This window comes from Melanerpes formicivorus, unplaced genomic scaffold (genome assembly GCF_026170545.1).
Source record: "Melanerpes formicivorus ecotype bairdi unplaced genomic scaffold, bMelFor1.0.p_v2 SCAF_1, whole genome shotgun sequence".
Taxonomy (NCBI): Eukaryota; Metazoa; Chordata; class Aves; order Piciformes; family Picidae; genus Melanerpes; species Melanerpes formicivorus.
This window is the reverse complement of record NW_027142353.1, coordinates 17,386,348-17,404,700: the sequence shown is the minus strand read 5'-3', so window position 1 is coordinate 17,404,700 and position 18,353 is coordinate 17,386,348. Positions and strand designations below refer to the sequence as shown.

Sequence of the window (18,353 nt, the reverse complement as noted above, 5' to 3'; positions counted from 1 at the left end):
AAGATTTCACCACCACTCTGGACAACTTGTGCCAGTGCTTGGTCACTCTGACAAGGACAAAGTGTTTTCTGATGTTCAGGGGTGACCTCCTGACCTCCTGTGTTTAAGTTAGTGCCCACTGCCTCTGGTACTGTTCCTGGGCATCACTGAGAAATGCCTGACTCCTGCCTCTTCTTTCTCTCCCTTCAGGCTTTTATGTGCTTTGATAAAATCTTCCCTGAGCCTTCTCATCTCCAGTCCAAACAGTCCTACTTGTCTCAGCCTCTCTTCATGTGAGCAAAGATCAGTCACTTCGATGATCTTTGTGGTCCTGTGCTGGACTGCTCCAGCAAGTTCATGTCTTTTCTGTGTCAGGGAGTGCAGAACTGGACGCACTACTCCAGGTGCAGCCTCATTGATACTGAAACAGGAGAAAGGATCACTTCCCTCAACCTGCTGGTAACACAATTCAGGAAGATCAGCAAATGGAAAAGCAATAGAATAACAGAGATTAGGGAATGAAAGAGAAGCTGTCCCCTAGCATTGGCATCATTTAGTCTTGAGAGGAGAAGGCTGAGGGGGGACCTTACTGCCCTAAAACTGCCTGAAAGGAGGTTGTAGTGAGATGGGAGTTGGTGTCTTCTCCATAGTACCAAGTGATAGAATGAGAGGAAATGGCCTCAGATTGTACCAGACAAAGTTTAGACTGGATATTAAGAAAAATCTCTTTATTGAAAGAGTGGTCAGGCATTGGAACAGGCTGCCCAGGGAGGTGGTGGAGTCACTGTCCCTGAAGGTGTTCAAAAAGCATGTAGACATGGCACTTTGGGACATGGTTTAATGGCCATGTCTGTGGTAGGTCAACAGTTGGACTCAATGATCTTGGAGGTCTTTTCTAACCAAAGCAATCCTATAATTCTATGACAGGTGCATATGTGAGCTAATGGGTGTGCTGAATCCCATTCAAAACTAACGTGAGATATCTGCGTACGGGAAGTAGTTTTTGTAGGTCACTAAATTTGAGATGAGTGTCTTTATATTCTACTAGCTGTATTGTATTAGTCTCCTCTGTGGTTGGAGCTTACATACTTGTCTAGATGGCTACACGTAAACACATGATAACTGACTAATCTGATAACACTTACTCCTGCATCAGTTAAAGCATCTGAGAAGAAAAGTAGTTGATTCCTCTGACAGACAGAGCATGTTAATGTGGAACCAAAGTTGTAACTGTTTGGGAAGGAGGGAGATGCAGACATTTCCATTTTTGTAAGAAGGAGAAATTAGTGGGAAAGGAGCAGAGAAGATAACAATGTGTCATAAGACACTTTCTCTTTTATATCCATAGTTTCCGAGAGCCTGTAGAAAAGTGGCTTTTAGTTTTCAGCTTTCATTTCACTTCTAAGTTTCCAGTTTTTCTCTCAGATCTGAGGAGGAGTTTATGTGCCCCAAATCTGGACTAGTTCATCAGCTAGAGGTTTAGTAAGAGGTAGACTGCTTCAGCCAAGCTTTTCTAGCCCGTACATGTACACCATCATGGCTGCAGCATTGTAGTTATTTAGGGAAGGAATCTGTTAGAGTAATTCACCTCTGTGTGTACTTCGGATGAGTTACATCTTAACAGTGCCTCTTTGCTGCGAAACTAACTTCAAGCAAACAGCTTCTTGAGTAGGCTTTTAAATTAGTAGGTGTCTACATGGGGCAGATAAATCCAATCATGATGTGAAGAAGTTTAGTTAACAATATCATGGCAATTGCCTGGAGAACCCTAGCAGAGACCCAAGAGAACTTATCCTTAGGTCACAAGTACAAGCAAAGAATGGATGTACTGTGCTGCAATAGCAGTACAGTCATGCTTGCACATACACAAGGAATGATTGAGATCTAGGAGTGATTGCATCTGACCAATGAAGATAGATTTGATGGACTCTAAATTAAAGAAAAAAATCACAGTACCTGGGAAATGTACAAGTTGAGTCAACTGGGAAGGAAATTGAAGAGAATTAGTTTGTTGTTACTACAATCTTATTTTTCTGTTAAGCTAATTATTGCAAAAGTCTGTTTATACTCTTAGTAACTATTTCCAGACAGAAATCCCAAGCAAAATAATCTGTTGTGTTACAGTTACATTGCAGATTATAACTACAAGTTGAAAATACACGTGTAGTGGTTTTGTTTGTTGGGTGGTTTTCACACCTTTTCTTTTGGTTTTAATAAATGTGTTTCTGTAATCAAGGTAAACACCGAATCTTGACACAAACTTGAACCCTTGTTTTGATTCTAGTTGTATAGAATTCAGAACATGCTAAGGGTAAAGCAGATGAGTATTCCTGGTCAGGCCCCACCTGGAGTACTGAGTCCAGTTCTGGAGCCCCTATTACAAGAAAGATATGGATGTGCTGGAACATATCCAAAGAAGCCCCATGAGGATGATCAGAGCACCTCTTATGTGGAGACAGACTGAGAGAGTTGGGGCTGTTCAGTCTGGAGAGGAGAAGGCTTCAAGGAGACCTTATTGTGGCCTTCCAATATCTTAAGGGAGCCTACAGGAAAGCTGATGAGGGACTTTTTAGGATGTCAGGTAGTGATAGGACTAAAAGGGGAATGGAGCAAAACTAGAAATGGGTAAATTCAGATTGGATGTCAGAAAGAAGTTCTTCACCATGAGGGTGGTGAGACACTGGAACAGGCTGCCCAGGGAGATCATAGAAACCCCATCCTTGGAAGTCTTTAAGGCCGGGTGTGGTGGGTTGAATTTTCCCCCAGCATTAACTTTCAGCCAGACTAACTCAGTCAGAAGCAAATGAAGCTGTATTTAGAAGCAAAAACTACCCTCTACAATGGAATGCAATGAATATGTACAAAATATACAGTATTTACAATATTAGAGAGATGTTCACAATTAGCAAACAACATGAAAAGCCCCCAGTCGAAAGACCAGAAAAGTCTGTTCCGCTGCCCCCACCAAACCTCCCATCCCAAGAGAGAGAGGAGTTGAGAGAGAAACAGTGGGTTAGACTTATCCTAAAGTCAGCCAGAAGCACGTTATCTTCTCCCCAGTGAAGCAAAACAGCCAAGATCAGAAGAGAAGAGAAAAGGAATGGGAATAGAAATGAAATGTGAAGAATTGTTACGATAGAGCTTCTCTTGTCCCAGTCATTTATCCAATGAATTTGTTTAGAATAATCTTTTGTTTTCCTTTTTACACCCAGTAGTGATTTATTTATATTTTTCTACTTTTCTGCTCAAAATCTGCAGCTACATTTTAAAGGTGTAGCCTAAAACTACCACACCAGGCTGGGTGGGGCTCTGAGCAACCTGATCTGGTGTGAGGTGTCCCTACCCAGGGCAGGGGGGTTGGAATTAGATGATTCTTGAGGTCCCTTCCAATCCTAATGATTCTATGAGATAAAATATGCATTAAAATGTCACTTCACCTTAAGAATACCTCAGTTTGCTTTCAAATTATTGATGTCTGAAAGTGGCAAAATTTTGAATACATACAGTGAATATACCTAAATTATTCAGAACAAAATGATTATTTGCTGTCAAGTTCTGACCATTAAGCAAAACCATTTTCAACATTGTTTTCTTAAACCAATCTGCCTAGTGCTTTTTCCTCTTGATTTCCTTTTTTAGTTTTCATCAAATACAGTGATTTAAAACATCTCAGTTAATAGCAGAGCATATGTGTCTTTGTCATGTAAAATACTGGAGAGCTTCCATATTTGGTTTACCTAATGAAAAAGAGAAACTGCAGCTTCTTCCTTCTAAATAGTGTGCAGCTTCAGAGGAACATGAAGGAAGAGGAAGTTGGTCTTTATATAGGGGCAAGAAGAGTTTAGAAAAACTTCATGTGAAGGACTAATAGTAAGCTGTGATGCTAATAAACTTTAAAAGCATCAGCACACTTTTTTTTTTTCTGCATCATGCCAGACAATTTCCAGCATACTCTATTTCCTCTGCTTAGCATTGTGCCTCATACAATATGGTGGATGAAATTGTAGGTTATGATGGTGAGACTGGCAGAAAACAACTAAGATGTGTTTTACATTCCCAACCAAAAGTTCTCCATTCTCACATTGTGAACTTAGCTGCAATGTCTTTCTGTGGTGACTTTTTAGAGCCTAAAATACTCTGGGTGCTTATCTGTTTGGGAGAAGTAGCCTTTAATCTTTTGTGCAGTGCTGAAGTTGGGATATAATGAGAGCATCTTCATCGTATAAACAGAGTTGTTTATTTACTTTCTTTAACACTGGAAATTCTCTGCATGTCTGTAACAAAAATGATATGAAAAGTTATTTGCTATTTTGTCAAAGCTTGGGGTTTTTTTTCAATGATATATATCAAGTTCTGCATGTGAACCACCTAAAAAGGAAGTTCTTTGGAAATACTTGACATTAAGATGAGTGTATGACACTAAACCAGACTGAATCACAGGACTTACTTTAACGACATTCTGGGGTTATTGGAAATATGCAAATGGATCTCTCTTCCTCACTAGATGGAACTTCTTGAAAATTTGTTAAAACCAAGCGCACAGCATTTAAGGTTTCTTATACTTCTATCTAATAGCTTTATAATGGGAAAATAATTCAAGGGAGAGAGGACAGGGAGTTGGTATTGAAATCCTAACAGATGTGCAGGTAACAAGGTGGATTGCCAGTGTACACTTGGTGCTCCTCACCACTGAGTCCATCCTTCCACCTGTTCATACTTGTGAAGAATTGTTGTCTCACAGCATTGCTCTGAACAATTACTGGTCCACAGTTAAATTTCTTGATAACTGTATGTAGAAGATATATTTCTCTTCTGCTAGTCCTACACATTTTTGTCATAGTCCTTCACCAAGTGCTTTTATGTTAGATTTTAGTGTGAATTGTATAATGTCAGACTTCCAGACCTCCTTTTGTGTGAACGCTGAAGTCCACGCTTAGGTTATGGAGTGAGTTCCTAAGTAAGTCAGGACAAGGAGGGGCAAAGACACTAGACTGCTGTTGGGGAGCAAACAGAAGAGAGAGTTGCCCACTGGAACTGGCACAGTGGCTATAGAGTAGGCATGCTACTCCAGAGAGCTCAGTAAAGCTGGGAGGGTAGGCAGGAGCTGTGTGTATGAGTCTCACACACATTGCTAAGTGCCATGCTCTGTTTTGGCAATGCCCATAAACTTTTAGCTGTATAAAGGCTTTTCTTCTAATCAAATGGGATTGAGAGCCTGTGGGTTAAAATCAGAGGGCAGCCTAACAAATCTGACATCCTGGTTGGAGTCTGTTACAGACCACCCAACCAGGATGAGGAGGCTGACGAATTATTCTATAAACAACTGGAGGCTGTCTCAAGATCATCAGATTTTGTCCTTGTCGGTGACTTCAACCTCCCAGATATCTGCTGGGAGCTTAATTCAGCAGAGAGGAGGCAGTCCAGAAGATTCCTGGAGTGCATGGAGGACAGCTTCCTGATGCAGCTTTTAAGTGATCCTACCAGGGCACAGGCTCTGCTTGACCTGCCATTCTCCAATAGAGAAGGGCTGGTGGGAGATGTGATCGTGGGAGACTGCCTAGGATGCAGTGACCACGAGATAGTGAAGTTTTCAATATGCAGGGAGATAAGGAGGAGCACCAACAGAACCTTCACCTTGGACTTCTGCAGGGCAAACTTCAGCCTGTTTAAGAAACTTATTTGTTCCCTCGGTATCAACCCTCAAGAACCAAGGGGTCCAGGCTGGTTGGGCCTACTTCAAAGAGGAGCTCTTGAAGGCACAGGAACTGGCAGTTCCCACGTGCTGAAAGAAGAGCCGGCGGGGAAGGTGACCGGCCTGGATGAGCAAGCAGCTCCTGGAAGATCTAAGGGGAAAAAAGAGGCTGTATCACCTTTGGAAGGATGGGAAGGCTTCTCAAGGTATGTTTAAGGAAGCTGTTAGATTATGTAGGAAAAAAATTAGAGAGGCAAAGGCGCAGTTGGAAATGAAGCTGGCCACCTCTGTGAAAGATAATACAAAGCATTTTTACAAATACATTAACACTAAAAAGAAGGGCAGGAAGAACCTGCACTCGCTATTGGACCTGGAGGGGAACACGGTGACTGAAGACGAGGAAAAGGCTGAGGTCCCGAATACCTTCTTTGCCTCAATTTTTAACAGCAAGGCAGGAGTTCAGGACGAGTGGCCTCCTGAGCTGGGCAATGGGGTCTGGGAGCAGTGTAATGCCCCAGTAATCATTGAGAAATTAGTTTGGGACATGCTGAGCCACTTGGACACTCACAAGTCCATGGGACCGGATGGGATCCATCCTAGGGTGCTGAGAGAGCTGGCAGATGAGCTGGTCAAGCCGCTCTCCATCATTTTCCTCCAGTCCTGGCTCACAGTTGAGGCCCCAGATGCCTGGAAACTGGCCAATGTGATCCCCATCCACAAGAAGGGTCGGATGATGGAGCAGATTTTCCTGGCGGCAATAACTGCGCACCTGAGGGATGGCCAAGGTCTCAGGTCCAGCCAGCATGGATTTAAGAGGAGCAGGTCCTGCCTCTCCAATCTGATCTCCTTCTATGATCAGGTGACCCGTCTGGTGGACGTGGGGAGGCCTGTGGATGTGGTCTACCTGGACTTCAGCAAGGCCTTTGACACCGTCCCCCACAGCAAACTGCTGGCTAAGCTGTCAGCTCGTGGCTTGGACCACAACACTCTGTGCTGGGTTAGAAACTGGCTGGAGGGCGGAGCCCAGAGAGTGGTGGTGAATGGTGCCACATCCAGCTGGCAGCCAGTCACCAGTGGCATCCCCCAGGGATCAGTGCTGGGCCCCATCCTCTTTAACATCTTCATTGATGATCTGGATGAGGGGATTGAGTCAGTCATCAGCAAGTTTGCAGATGACACCAAGTTGGGAGCAGATATTGGTCAGTTAGAGGGTGGAAGGGCTCTGCAGAGGGACTTCAACCAACTGGACAGATGGCTGGAGTCCAATGGGATGGCATCCAACAAGTCCAAGTGCCAAGTGCTGCACTTTGGCTACGGCAATCCCATGCAGAGCTACAGGCTGGGGTCAGAGTGGCTGGAGAGCTCCCAAACAGAGAGGGACCTGGGGGTGCTGATTAACAGCCACCTAAACATGAGCCAGCAGTGTGCCCAGCTGCCCAAGAAGGCCAATGGCATCCTGGCCTGTATTATTAGGAATAGTGTGGCCAGCAGGAGCAGGGAGGTCATTGTGCCCCTGGACTCTGCATTGGTTAGGCCACACCTTGAGTACTGTGTCCAGTTCTGGGCCCCTCAGTTTAAGAAGGACATTGAGACACTTGAACGTGTCCAGAGAAGGGCAACAAGGCTGGTGAGAGGCCTTGAGCACAAGCCCTGTGAGGAGAGGCTGAGGGAGCTGGGATTGTTTAGCCTGGAGAAGAGGAGGCTCAGGGGTGACCTCATTGCTCTCTACAACTACCTGAAGGGTGGTTGTAGCCAGGAAGGGGTTGGTCTCTTCTCCCAGGCAACCAGCACCAGAACAAGGGGACACAGTCTCAAGCTGTGCCAGGGGAGGTTTAGACTCGAGGTGAGGAGGAAGTTCTTCACCGAGCGAGTCATTCGTCATTGGAACAGGTTGCCCAGGGAGGTGGTGGAGTCACCATCCCTGGAGGCGTTCAAGAGGAGATTGGACTTGGTGCCATGGTCTAGTCATGAGGTCTGTGGTGACAGGTTGGACTTGATGATCTTTGAGGTCTCTTCCAATCTTCGTGATACTGTGATACTGTGCAATGCTCTGGAATGACTTGCTCTCTACACCAATATGAAAGGAGGTGGGCATCAGTTTCTCTTCCCAAGAGGAAATAACATCAAGTTGTACCAGGGGAGGTTTAGATTGTATATTAGGAAAAGTGTCTTCACAAAAATGCTGTTACTGATACAGCTTCTAGTTGGTGCTTGCAGTACGTTTTTCCTTCTGAAACAAGTCCCAAAGTATTGACGCAGAGGACATGCTGCTTCTATCTTTTTGCTGTATTTTCTATCATGAGAGAATGATTCTGTTTGTGGTTAATGTGTTCAGACACGTGCCAAGATTTGTCACACATTCAGGGAGATGCAGATTTTCCTGTCACTGTGTGCTTTTTGTTCTTGTGACTTCTTGAACTTGTTCAAGATTCAGGGTGTTCTGAAATCATTAGACCTTAATGGAAGACTCTAGGTGATAAGCGAGAGCAGGGATCGGTGTCTGGGAGAGATATTTGGAACAAGCAAGCGAATGGTGGTGTGATGTTTGACAAAGCATTTTCAACAGGAGCATTCTCCCTGCCTGGTTATGCCTGTGCAACCAGAAATGAAGAATCCCTGGGACCAAAGAGGAGGCCTGCCTCTGTAGCCTAATGATACGAGGTGGGAAGAAGGACAATAATTTGTAGGTTCTGATATTGCTTGTGCATTTTGTGTCTAACAAATGACCAGATTAAATGCACATGTAATATTTGCAACCTGGTTCAGTTGCAATTCATGCTCCCCCAAAAAAGACCTTCCTGATATCCTTGCAGTTTGGCTTTTCTTGAGTGAGGAGCCTGTCTACATGACCCTTTTAGGACGATTAGCTACTGAGGGACCTCCTTGCTAGGTACATTTTTCAAGTACTACGTGCCAAAAGAGGATGAATTGCAAAACAATACAGATTTTTCTTCACTTGCTCTTTATTATAGTTTTTCTCTGTTTCCAGTTGACATCTGCAAGTTTTGATTGTGGGCATACAGTCATCTGGAACAGTTTCACTAGAGCTGAGGAAAGAATTTCTGAGGTCATGAAGAAGCTTCTGTTCCATGGCTCCGCCACTCCTGAAGTTCAGTCAAGACCTTTCTTTGAATACTGAATTTTTTTATTACAGGCTGTCTTCACTATGATTCTAGAGATTATGGCCTTCCTCTTAGCCCATTTACTTCCATCCTCTTAGTACATAAAGACTGAAAGGGATAGGGGTAGTTTAAAATCTTTCTTTCTCATAGTTTTTAACAAACTGATTTTAGGACCTTTTATTTTTTTTTTCCCTAGAAGATGGATGAGGTCCTCCTGGAATAAGTCTGTTGTTTTTCCTGGAAAGAGACTTGGTTGGTGGGAGCAGAAGCCTTGAGGGGGTTGTTTTTCTTAATGGTGTTTCTATTGCTTCAGCGTCCTCAGGGGAAGCCATAGCCATCTCAAATCAGCATGCAGCATACCCTGACCTGAAATTAAAATTTTGTTTGAATTTTGACCTATTTGGGAAAGGGTCGCTTGGCTTGAGCTCAAATTCAGAAAGAAACAGAAAACCTCAGGCAGCTTTCTGAGTCACAGACACAGTACACAGATTTAAAAAGTAATCGTCTGTAGTTGTGGGGAAGTTGGAGGTAAAGAAATCCCCTCTTTTTTCTCTGATTCTTGACTGAGAGCTCTGGGTAAATATGCTAAAAAGTGCTTTAAAAAACCAGACCAACTGCTGACTGCAGCAAAATACAAAGTAAATTTGGAGTGTTTTCATTTGTTTTGATGTTTTTTTAATTCATGTTTTGGTTTTAGGTTTCTGGGATTTTCTACAATAGCAGTATATTAAAAATTCATCGAATTCTTTGTGTACCCAGCTGGGTAGCAAAGATATTTTCTTGGACTCTTGAACCAATCTTCTCATCTGCGGAACCAACGAATGAAGCTCGAGTGGGAATGGGAGCAACAGTTGACATCCAGAGGCAGCAGAGAATGGAGTTACTGGATCGGCAGATCATGATGTCTCAGGTTGCCCAGATGCGACGGCAAAGGCAGCAGCAGGTATTGATACACGTTCCATAAGGGTTGTATTAAGTTATGGAAAACAAAGACATCTTTGCTTCATCTGTCTTTTGTATTTCTTGTTTCTCAAAAAATTTCTTTATTCTCCATCAGTCTTTGTTTGCTAATAGCCATTTAAGAATTTTTCATAGCTTTATACGTTAAAACTGCCTCACAAGGTGTAAGCAGAGTGTGAAATAACACTGTTAGGATATCAGTTCTTCAGGCATTTATTCCCCAGAAATGAAGCTGAAAGTTGAAGTGATTGCCTCTTGGTGGTCTTTAAGTAAGAACAATTGTGGAAAGTTAGGGAGTGAAAATGGTCCCGACTCTTCTGAATATATATTGTTAGCATCCTTTTCAGAGAGGCTGAAAATTGTCTATGTAAATCCTTTGATTGCAGATGTACTTTGAATGAGGTTTGCTTCTTCTAAGAAAGTGCAGAAATTAAATTTTCTTAACTTTTCTTGTAGAGGTCAACCACAGAGACTTTCTATTTGCTGTGTTTAATGCTTATGTTTTATTTCCTTATTGAATAGAATAACAGAGCCTTTCTGTTTTCTCTGTTTTATTCAAACTAGCAAATGCAGATACTCACATACTTTGTGTTGTAGAGTAGTACAACAAGGCAGATGGTGTCTCAATCCATTTTTTCTGGTACCTTAGATACACAGGTTACTGCTCTATCAAACCTAATAACATCATTCTGTTTTCCTTGATTTCTTAACATTTTAACATGATTAAATTGTTCCTCATGTGGAAAGAATCTAATCTACTTTTCTCTAGTCCTGTTACAACGTTAATCAGTTTCAGCCTAAGAACTGAAGTAGGAATTACTCAGTTCTTGAACATTGCCATTGTAATAGTAAATGAATCAAAAGTGTCTGTTGGACCACAGGCTACTGGGAAGAGTGCAGCCAAGTTTCTTCAGACAGGAAGAAGAAGCCATTTCCAGTTATGAAGGACAATCTTTATAACATATCTTTAATTGCAAAAGGTGGTAAATAAGTTCAGAATGGTGAATGATAAAAGAAGAGTTGATAATATTTTCATCACATCTTCCTTTCTTAAGCTATGAACAGTGAGAGTGGAAAAATGTCTCTTCATGTTTGACTTGAGATAAAGTTCTTTAAAAAGGTGGAGAGGTGTAAGGGAAATACATGAACATTGTTTGAACTTCATTAGAATTCTCTCCTTTACAAGTTGCTGCAACAGTTTCGAGTTACCTTTGTGTTTGGCCTTTAACTTGAGTGCAGTATTTAGTTAACTGATAGTGGTAGTTTGTGAAACCTGTCATCAGAAGGCAATGAGAAAGCTTTTGACCAGCCTTCTTTTTTTAATGACTCATAGAATTTATTGGCCATCAACTGAATCATAAAGAGCATCATTCACTAATGTTGAGAGGTAATGGTAAAGGTGAAAAGCAGGCTAATTTGAAGCTCAGAATAATATTTCTAATACTGGAATCTGTTTTCTGGATTGCTGTACTTGGGCAATTCTTTTACCTTTAGAGGCTTGGAAAGGTGTAATTTGAGGATAGTGGAGCTGAACAGACCATGTTACAGATAGAATTTAGATGATAATTTTACCTGTAGGAGTGAAGCTGATAAAGAATGCAGATCAGTCTCTTAGGGAGGTTTGGGTTTTGTTGGGGTTTTTTGTGCAACTGAAAATAATCAAAGCTGTGAAGTATATATCTGTCATCAAATATGGCTTCAAATTATATTCTAGCAGAATATTGTGCAGATTTCTGGAGTCCCAATATGCTGTCTGTAGGTAATGTGCCATAGGTGAGATAAATTAACATTTTCTATCCTTCTTTCCATTTTGTTTGGTGAGATAAGCAAACTAACTTTCCTCAGTATGCTGTAGTGCAACGATTATGTTTAGCTGCCCCTTGAGAAGGCGCTCTGCCCATTCCTCCTGCTCCTTCACTCTTCTGTTCATACGTTTGAGAAGAGAGAATGGAATTTCTCTGTATATTGCTAGGATTGAATTTGGCCGCACCCAAAGAGAGGCTGTCAATGGCTCCATGTCCCAGTGGAGGGCAGTGACAAGCAGAGTCCCTCAGGGATCAGTCCTGGGACCTGTCTTGTTCAACACCTTTGTGGGTGACATGGACAGTGGCACTGAGTGCACCCTCAGCAAGTTTGCTGATGACACCAAGCTGTGTGGTGCAGCAGACACGCTGGAGGGAAGGGAGGCCATGCAGAGGGACCTTGACAGGCTGGAGAGGTGGGCACAAGCCAACCTCATGAGGTTCAACAAGAGCAAGCGCACTGTCCTGCATCTGGGTTGAGGCAATCCCAGGCACAAATCCAGGCTGGGCAGTGACTGGCTGGAAAGCAGCCCTGAGGAGAAGGACTTGGGGGTGCTGGTGGACAAAAAGCTCAACATGAGCTCTCAGTGTGCACTTGCGGCCCGGAAAGCCAATCAGATCCTGGGCTACATCAAGAGAAGTGTAGCCAGCAGGTCAAGGGAGGTGATTTTCCCCCTCTGCTCAGCTCTGGTGAGACCCCACCTGGAGTACTGCATCCAGTTCTGGAGCCCCAATTACAAGAGGGATATGGAGGTGCTGGAACATGTCCAGAGAAGGGCCACGAGGATGATCAGAGGGCTGGAGCACCTCTCCTGTGAGGACAGACTGAAGGAGTTGGGGCTGTTCAGTCTGGAGAAGAGAAGGCTCTGAGGTGACCTAATTATGGCCTTCCAGTATCTGAAGGGGGCCTACAAGAAGGCTGGGGAGGGACTTCTCAGGCTATCAGGTAGTGATAGGACTAGGGGGAATGGAATGAAGCTGGAGGTGGGGAGATTCAGGCTGGATGTGAGGAAGAAGTTCTTCACCATGAGAGTGGTGAAGCCCTGGACTGGGTTGTCCAGGGAGGTGGTTGCGGCCCCATCCCTGGAGGTGTTTGGAACTAGATGATCCTTGTGGTCCCTTCCAACCCTGAGTGATTCAATGATACTACAATACTATGATTTTTGAGGAAAAGAAGAATATGATGGGTGGTTTTAACAGTGCTCCATTGTCTGTTCAGTGTGACAAACTGTTCTGTCTACAAGAAAGCCCCTTTCTTAAACAGATGCTTTTTGTAGTAAGTTTATTCTTCAAGTCTGTGCCAGAAAGTCTGAAGGATCTGAGCCTTGCAAGTTATGCAAGCCAACATAAAAGGAGTAAATTTTTTTTTTTTAAATTAAAAATAGGGGAACAAACCTTTCTCACAAGTTGTTTTTTATTGTACCTCCAAGAGAGTGGGATGTAAATAATATTATCTTTTTTCTTTTTCTGCTGCTCACTGAACTCTTTTATCCAAGGCAGAATTCACTTTGCATGCTATTTAAAAAGTAAAAGAAGGGAAGGGAAGGGAAGGGAAGGGAAGGGAAGGGAAGGGAAGGGAAGGGAAGGGAAGGGAAGGGAAGGGAAGGGAAGGGAAGGGAAGGGAAGGGAAGGGAAGGGAAGGGAAGGGAAGGGAAGGGAAGGGAAGGGAAGGGAAGGGAAGGGAAGGGAAGGGAAGGGAAGGGAAGGGAAGGGAAGGGAAGGGAAGGGAAGGGAAGGGAAGGGAAGGGAAGGGAAGGGAAAAGAAAAGAAAAAAGAAAAGAAAAGAAAAGAAAAGAAAAGAAAAGAAAAGAAAAGAAAAGAAAAGAAAGAAGGGAAGAGGAGAAGAGAAGAGAAGAGAAGAGAAGAGAAGAGAAGAGAAGAGAAGAGAAGAGAAGAGAAGAGAAGAGAAGAGAAGAGAAGAGAAGAGAAGAGAAGAGAAGAGAAGAGAAGAGAAGAGAAGAGAAGAGAAGAGAAGAGAAGAGAAGAGAAGAGAAGAGAAGAGAAGAGAAGAGAAGAGAAGAGAAGAGAAGAGAAGAGAAGAGAAGAGAAGAGAAGAGAAGAGAAGAGAAGAGAAGAGAAGAGAAGAGAAGAGAAACCATTCCAGAATTTCTTGACTGTCATCTCTTTGGATTTTATTTTTTCCAGTCTTCCTTTAGCTATAATATTCTGGTCTGGAGTACCCTGAAGCACATAGCTGTTCATGTGAGTGCTATGTTGTCTGATACTCATAACTTCGAGGAGCAGGTTGAGTTACGTGGTATGACTTGAACATAAGCCACCAACTTCATTACTTGATGTATCTCCTCATGTTCAGTGGTACTGTGTCTGAATGTGTTGTTAGAAACTGAAAAAACTATGTTACGTTGCTAGTTTCTTCAGGGGAGTGTGGTTACATGGTGACTGATTTTTGTCGTGATTTCTAGTTGCTGTGGATACAGCCCTTAAACAGATGGTTGTGTGCACATTGGAAACTTACTGTTCTTTTTTTCCTTCCACGGATAGTCCTGAGAAATTATGAATTAGTCACATATGGAGAATTACTGAGCACCACCTCCATGCACCTTTTGAGACAGTAGAATAAAATGCCTGCCATATGTATTCACTCCCTCAACACATACCAGCTTACTGTTTTGTTAATGCTTTTAAAACTTTTGTTTCCTTGTTTTTTTATTTCTTTCCCACTCTTTTCCCTGTCCTCTTTTCTAGTTTAAGTAATTTATCCTATCTTTCTTTTTCCCATGTTATCTGATCTTTTTCCCCCTCATACCACTTACACATTTTCAGTCTCCACTGTGACAATTTCATCATCTCATCATCTCTTCATCTCTCTTCATCATAGGCAGCCTGGCCTAGTTGAGAACGCCCCTGCTTACTGCAGTGGGGGTTGGACTAGAGGACTTTTGTGGGTCCCTTCCAGCCCAGACAGTTCTGTGATCCTATGATCTCCACTGTTCCTCATGGTTTATGTTTGTTCCTGTGTAAAATCTTTCGTCACTGTGGGTGAAGTTCTCTCCTGTTATGTCTCACCACCGCTAATCATTTGCTGAAGCATCATGAAGTGCATAAAATTCTAGAGATGGATGCCTCTTGCCTTGCTCTCCTTAGACAAGATATAATTCAGATCTTTGTGCATAATTTTATGCTTTTGATACTGTAGTATTGATGAACATTTTATACTTCCTCTCCTGAATTTTCTATTTCTTAATCTTTTTCATTTCCCAGCATCTTTCTGAAATTTATCTTTCTGTAACCCAAATGAAAGCCATGGTGGGAAAAAGGAAGTGACTGCTGCATCTGTGCACCAGTGTGGTAGCAGGGAGTCAACTTCACTTTCACTTCCTACTGAGAAACTTGGAGGGAGGCTGGCAGTTCACCAAACTGCAAATAGATAAGGGAGGAGTCAGTGTGTAGGTATTATTGACCATGTATTATTGACAACAGTGTTGTCACTAAAGACAGATATGTGAAAGGTAATGGAAAGTTGCAGAAAAGGTAGTTACCACCTTCTGCTGGCAACTAAATAACCACTTCTCTTTTGAAGGCTCATCCCAATGCCCATTAGGGAGGGGTGGTGTATGGATCTCAGTCCCTCTGCATTGAAAAAATGCTTTTTGTATCTGCCAAGCATTTATTCCTTCATTCACCCTGAGCATGTTAAAGACACCATATTGCCTGCTTCTTGGTTTCACTTCAGTTTCTTGGCTCATAAAAGACCTCCAAGTTGCTCCAGCCTGTGTGATAAGTGTACAGCCATACATTAAAATCCTCGTAACTTACATTCTGCCCTGTCCTCCACTTCAAGCTTATTTTGTCTTTTCTGTCCTGTTTTTCTGTTCTTACATTCCAGCTGTCATTACTTTCAGTAAGGCCAGACTCTCCCTTGATTTGTATATCACAGCCCCACTATATGAGATTTTACTGCTTGCGAAGACCAGACTTCTACAAGAATGTGACTTCCTCTAATTGTTCATGCATTAGATGTCTTTCTCCTGAGACACTGGAGATATGTCTGTGGGTAGACATGCTGAGTGTCTTTATTGTTATGAGTGTCATATCCTAAGAGATACCCAAGTTTCACATTTTGTCAACTAAGGACTGTGAGGCTAGATTGCTGATTTGCCTTCTGGTTATTTCTAAGACCCAAACTCCTGACCTTGGGAAAAATAGATTAGTAATAGATTAATAGATTAAAGTCCTATTCTCACAGTCAGGACTTTGGATGGAAGCAGCTTGTTCATACTGTTCCACAGATGGCTGTATCATTACAAGAGGACACAGTCTCAAGCTGTGCCAGGGGAAGTTTAGGCTGGAGGTGAGGAGAAAGTTCTTCAGAGAGAGTTGTAAGCCATTGGAATGTGCTGCCCAGGGAGGTGGTGGAGTCACCAGCCCTGGAGGTGTTCAGGAGGGGATTGGACGTGGCACTGGGTGCCATGGTTTAGTAGTCATGAGGTCTGTGGTGACAGGTTGGACTTGATGATCTTGAGGTCTTTTCCAACGTTATTGATTCTATGATTGTCAGAAAGTGATCTACCAGACAGCTTTACCTGAATAAATGACTAACTGAAGTTTTCATCAAAGTGTTACACAGTCTTTTTCTCTAATTGGGTTTCCATTCTAACTAGTCTGTGCTAATTGAGGCTATTTTAGAAATTTATGACATAATTAAATAGAAACAGCCTTAAGCAATCTTGCCATAAGCTTCAAAGACAACTATATGCAGGATACCATTAGGATAAAAAAGCGTTATTTGAGCTCAGACTCCTGTGTGTCTACAAGATTTGACATCATATTTTTTACAAACTCTGTTAACTAGTAAGTGATTTGTGGGTTTATTTCAGCCTATGAATGAAGTGTGTTTGCTGCAGCAATAATTGTTGTGGCTAAATTTAGACTGAGTATTCCTTCATTTTTGCCTTCCTCTGTGTGCTGATGTACATGTAGGCTGGGGCCAGAGTGGCTGGAGAGCGGCCAGACAGAGAGGGACCTGGGGGTACTGGTCGATGGTAGGCTGAACATGAGCCTGCAGTGTGCCCAGGCAGCCAGGAGGGCATCCTGGCCTGCATCAGGAACAGTATGGCCAGCAGGAGCAGGGAGGTCATTCTGCCCCTGTATACTGCACTGGTCAGGCCACACCTCGAGTACTGTGTCCAGTTCTGGGCCCCTCAGTTTAGGAAGGATGTTGACTTGCTGGAACGAGTCCAGAGAAGGGCAACAAAGTTGGTGAGGGGCTTGGAGCACAAGCCCTATGAGGAAAGACTGAGGGAGCTGGGGCTGCTTAGCCTGGAGAGGAGGAGACTCAGGGGTGACCTTATTGCTCCCTACAACTACCTGAAGGGAGGTTGTAGACAGGCAGAGGTTGGTCTCTTCTCCCAGGCAGCCAGCACCAGAACAAGAGGACACAGTCTCAGGCTGTGCCAGGGGAGGTTTAGGCTGGAGGTTAGGAAGAAGTTCTACACAGAGAGAGTGATTGCCTATTGGAATGGGCTGCCCAAGGAGGTGGTGGAGTCACCATCATTGGAGGTGTTTAGGAGGAGACTTGATGGGATGCTTGGTTGCATGGTTTAGTTGATTAGGTGGTGTTGGATGATAGGTTGGACACAATGATCTTGAAGGTCTCTTCCAACCTGGTTTATTCTGTTCTAATGTGTGGACATACCACAAGCCTTTTTTGAAATCATGGATAGCTGCACTTTTTGTAGGTCATTCAGACCTCAGTGAATCTTTAACTCATCCTTTGCTTTCTGGAACTCTTCTGGCACTTCCAAATCTTGATTTTTCTCTGTAATATTTTTAATAATGTTTTCTTTGTGTTGAGAATAGGTGTGGTGGGATGAAAAATCCCCCCCCCAACATTAAATTTGCCAGACCAGCTCGGTTGGAAGCAAATGGAGCTGTATTTACAAGCCAAACTACAATCCACAATGAAATGCAATGGATATGTACAAGCTATACAATATTTACAGGTATTTGCAATTGATAAACAGCACGAGAACCCCCCTGGCCAAAGACCAGGGGAGCTGCAACAGCTTCTTCGTCCCTGCCTCCTTCCCTATCCCCCTGTACACAAAGGGACAAGAGAGAAAAAAGAGAGAAGTTGTTGTTAATACCAGTCACAACAAAAGCAATGCAGTCAGGTTCAGTAAAGCCAGGAGAAGCATCAGCCAGAGTCACAGAAGCGAGAAGAGAGAGATTGTTTTGTACAACTAGTTTGAGTCCATTATCTTTCCAATGGGATTGTTTAGAATGAGCATTATTTTCCTTTTTATACCCAATAGTGATTTATTTACATTCTACCACTTTCTGTTCAAGATCTGTGGAAAATTTTTAAAGGCATAGCCTAAAATTACCGCAATAGGTCAGTTTTTTGGTTTGTTTTTTCAAAAAGAGAGTTTTACTTTTAGAGGTTGTTGAGTATAAAAGCTGCATGTACTGCAGATGTTGGCATGTTTGTCTTTTTACTGTTTCATTTTAATGTCTTTCTTTTTGCAGCAGCAGCAGCAGTTAATAGTCCACTGCTATTCAGATGTTTCTGATTTCTTTTTCTGAATACTTTTTTCATGGTTTTTGGTGGGAAATTAAAAACGTTGTATTTCCAGGGTGCTGATCCAGCTAATGAACAGTTTGTGACTCTTTACTTTGCAGGCTAGCTCTTTATTTTTCTGCCTTTTTCATGGAAAGTATCGATTCCACGAGATGACAGACTCTAGTTAGTACTGCTAGAATAACCTGAATGTCTTTCATTAGTGGCCAGTTGTTACCGGCACAAGGCTCCTACTCCTACTCCTCAGAAGTAATGTT

At 42.8% G+C, this 18,353-nt stretch overlaps 1 protein-coding gene across 1 annotated transcript in view; it reads left to right on the top strand.

Annotated features, from left to right (window-relative positions):
• UBAC2 (UBA domain containing 2) overlaps positions 1-18,353 on the top strand; it is a 115,110-nt gene that overhangs the window by 79,869 nt on the left and 16,888 nt on the right. The window contains exon 7 of the mRNA XM_068165219.1: positions 9,491-9,736. Within this exon, the coding sequence (XP_068021320.1) occupies positions 9,491-9,736 (246 nt within the window). The remainder of the gene's footprint in view (positions 1-9,490; positions 9,737-18,353) is intronic.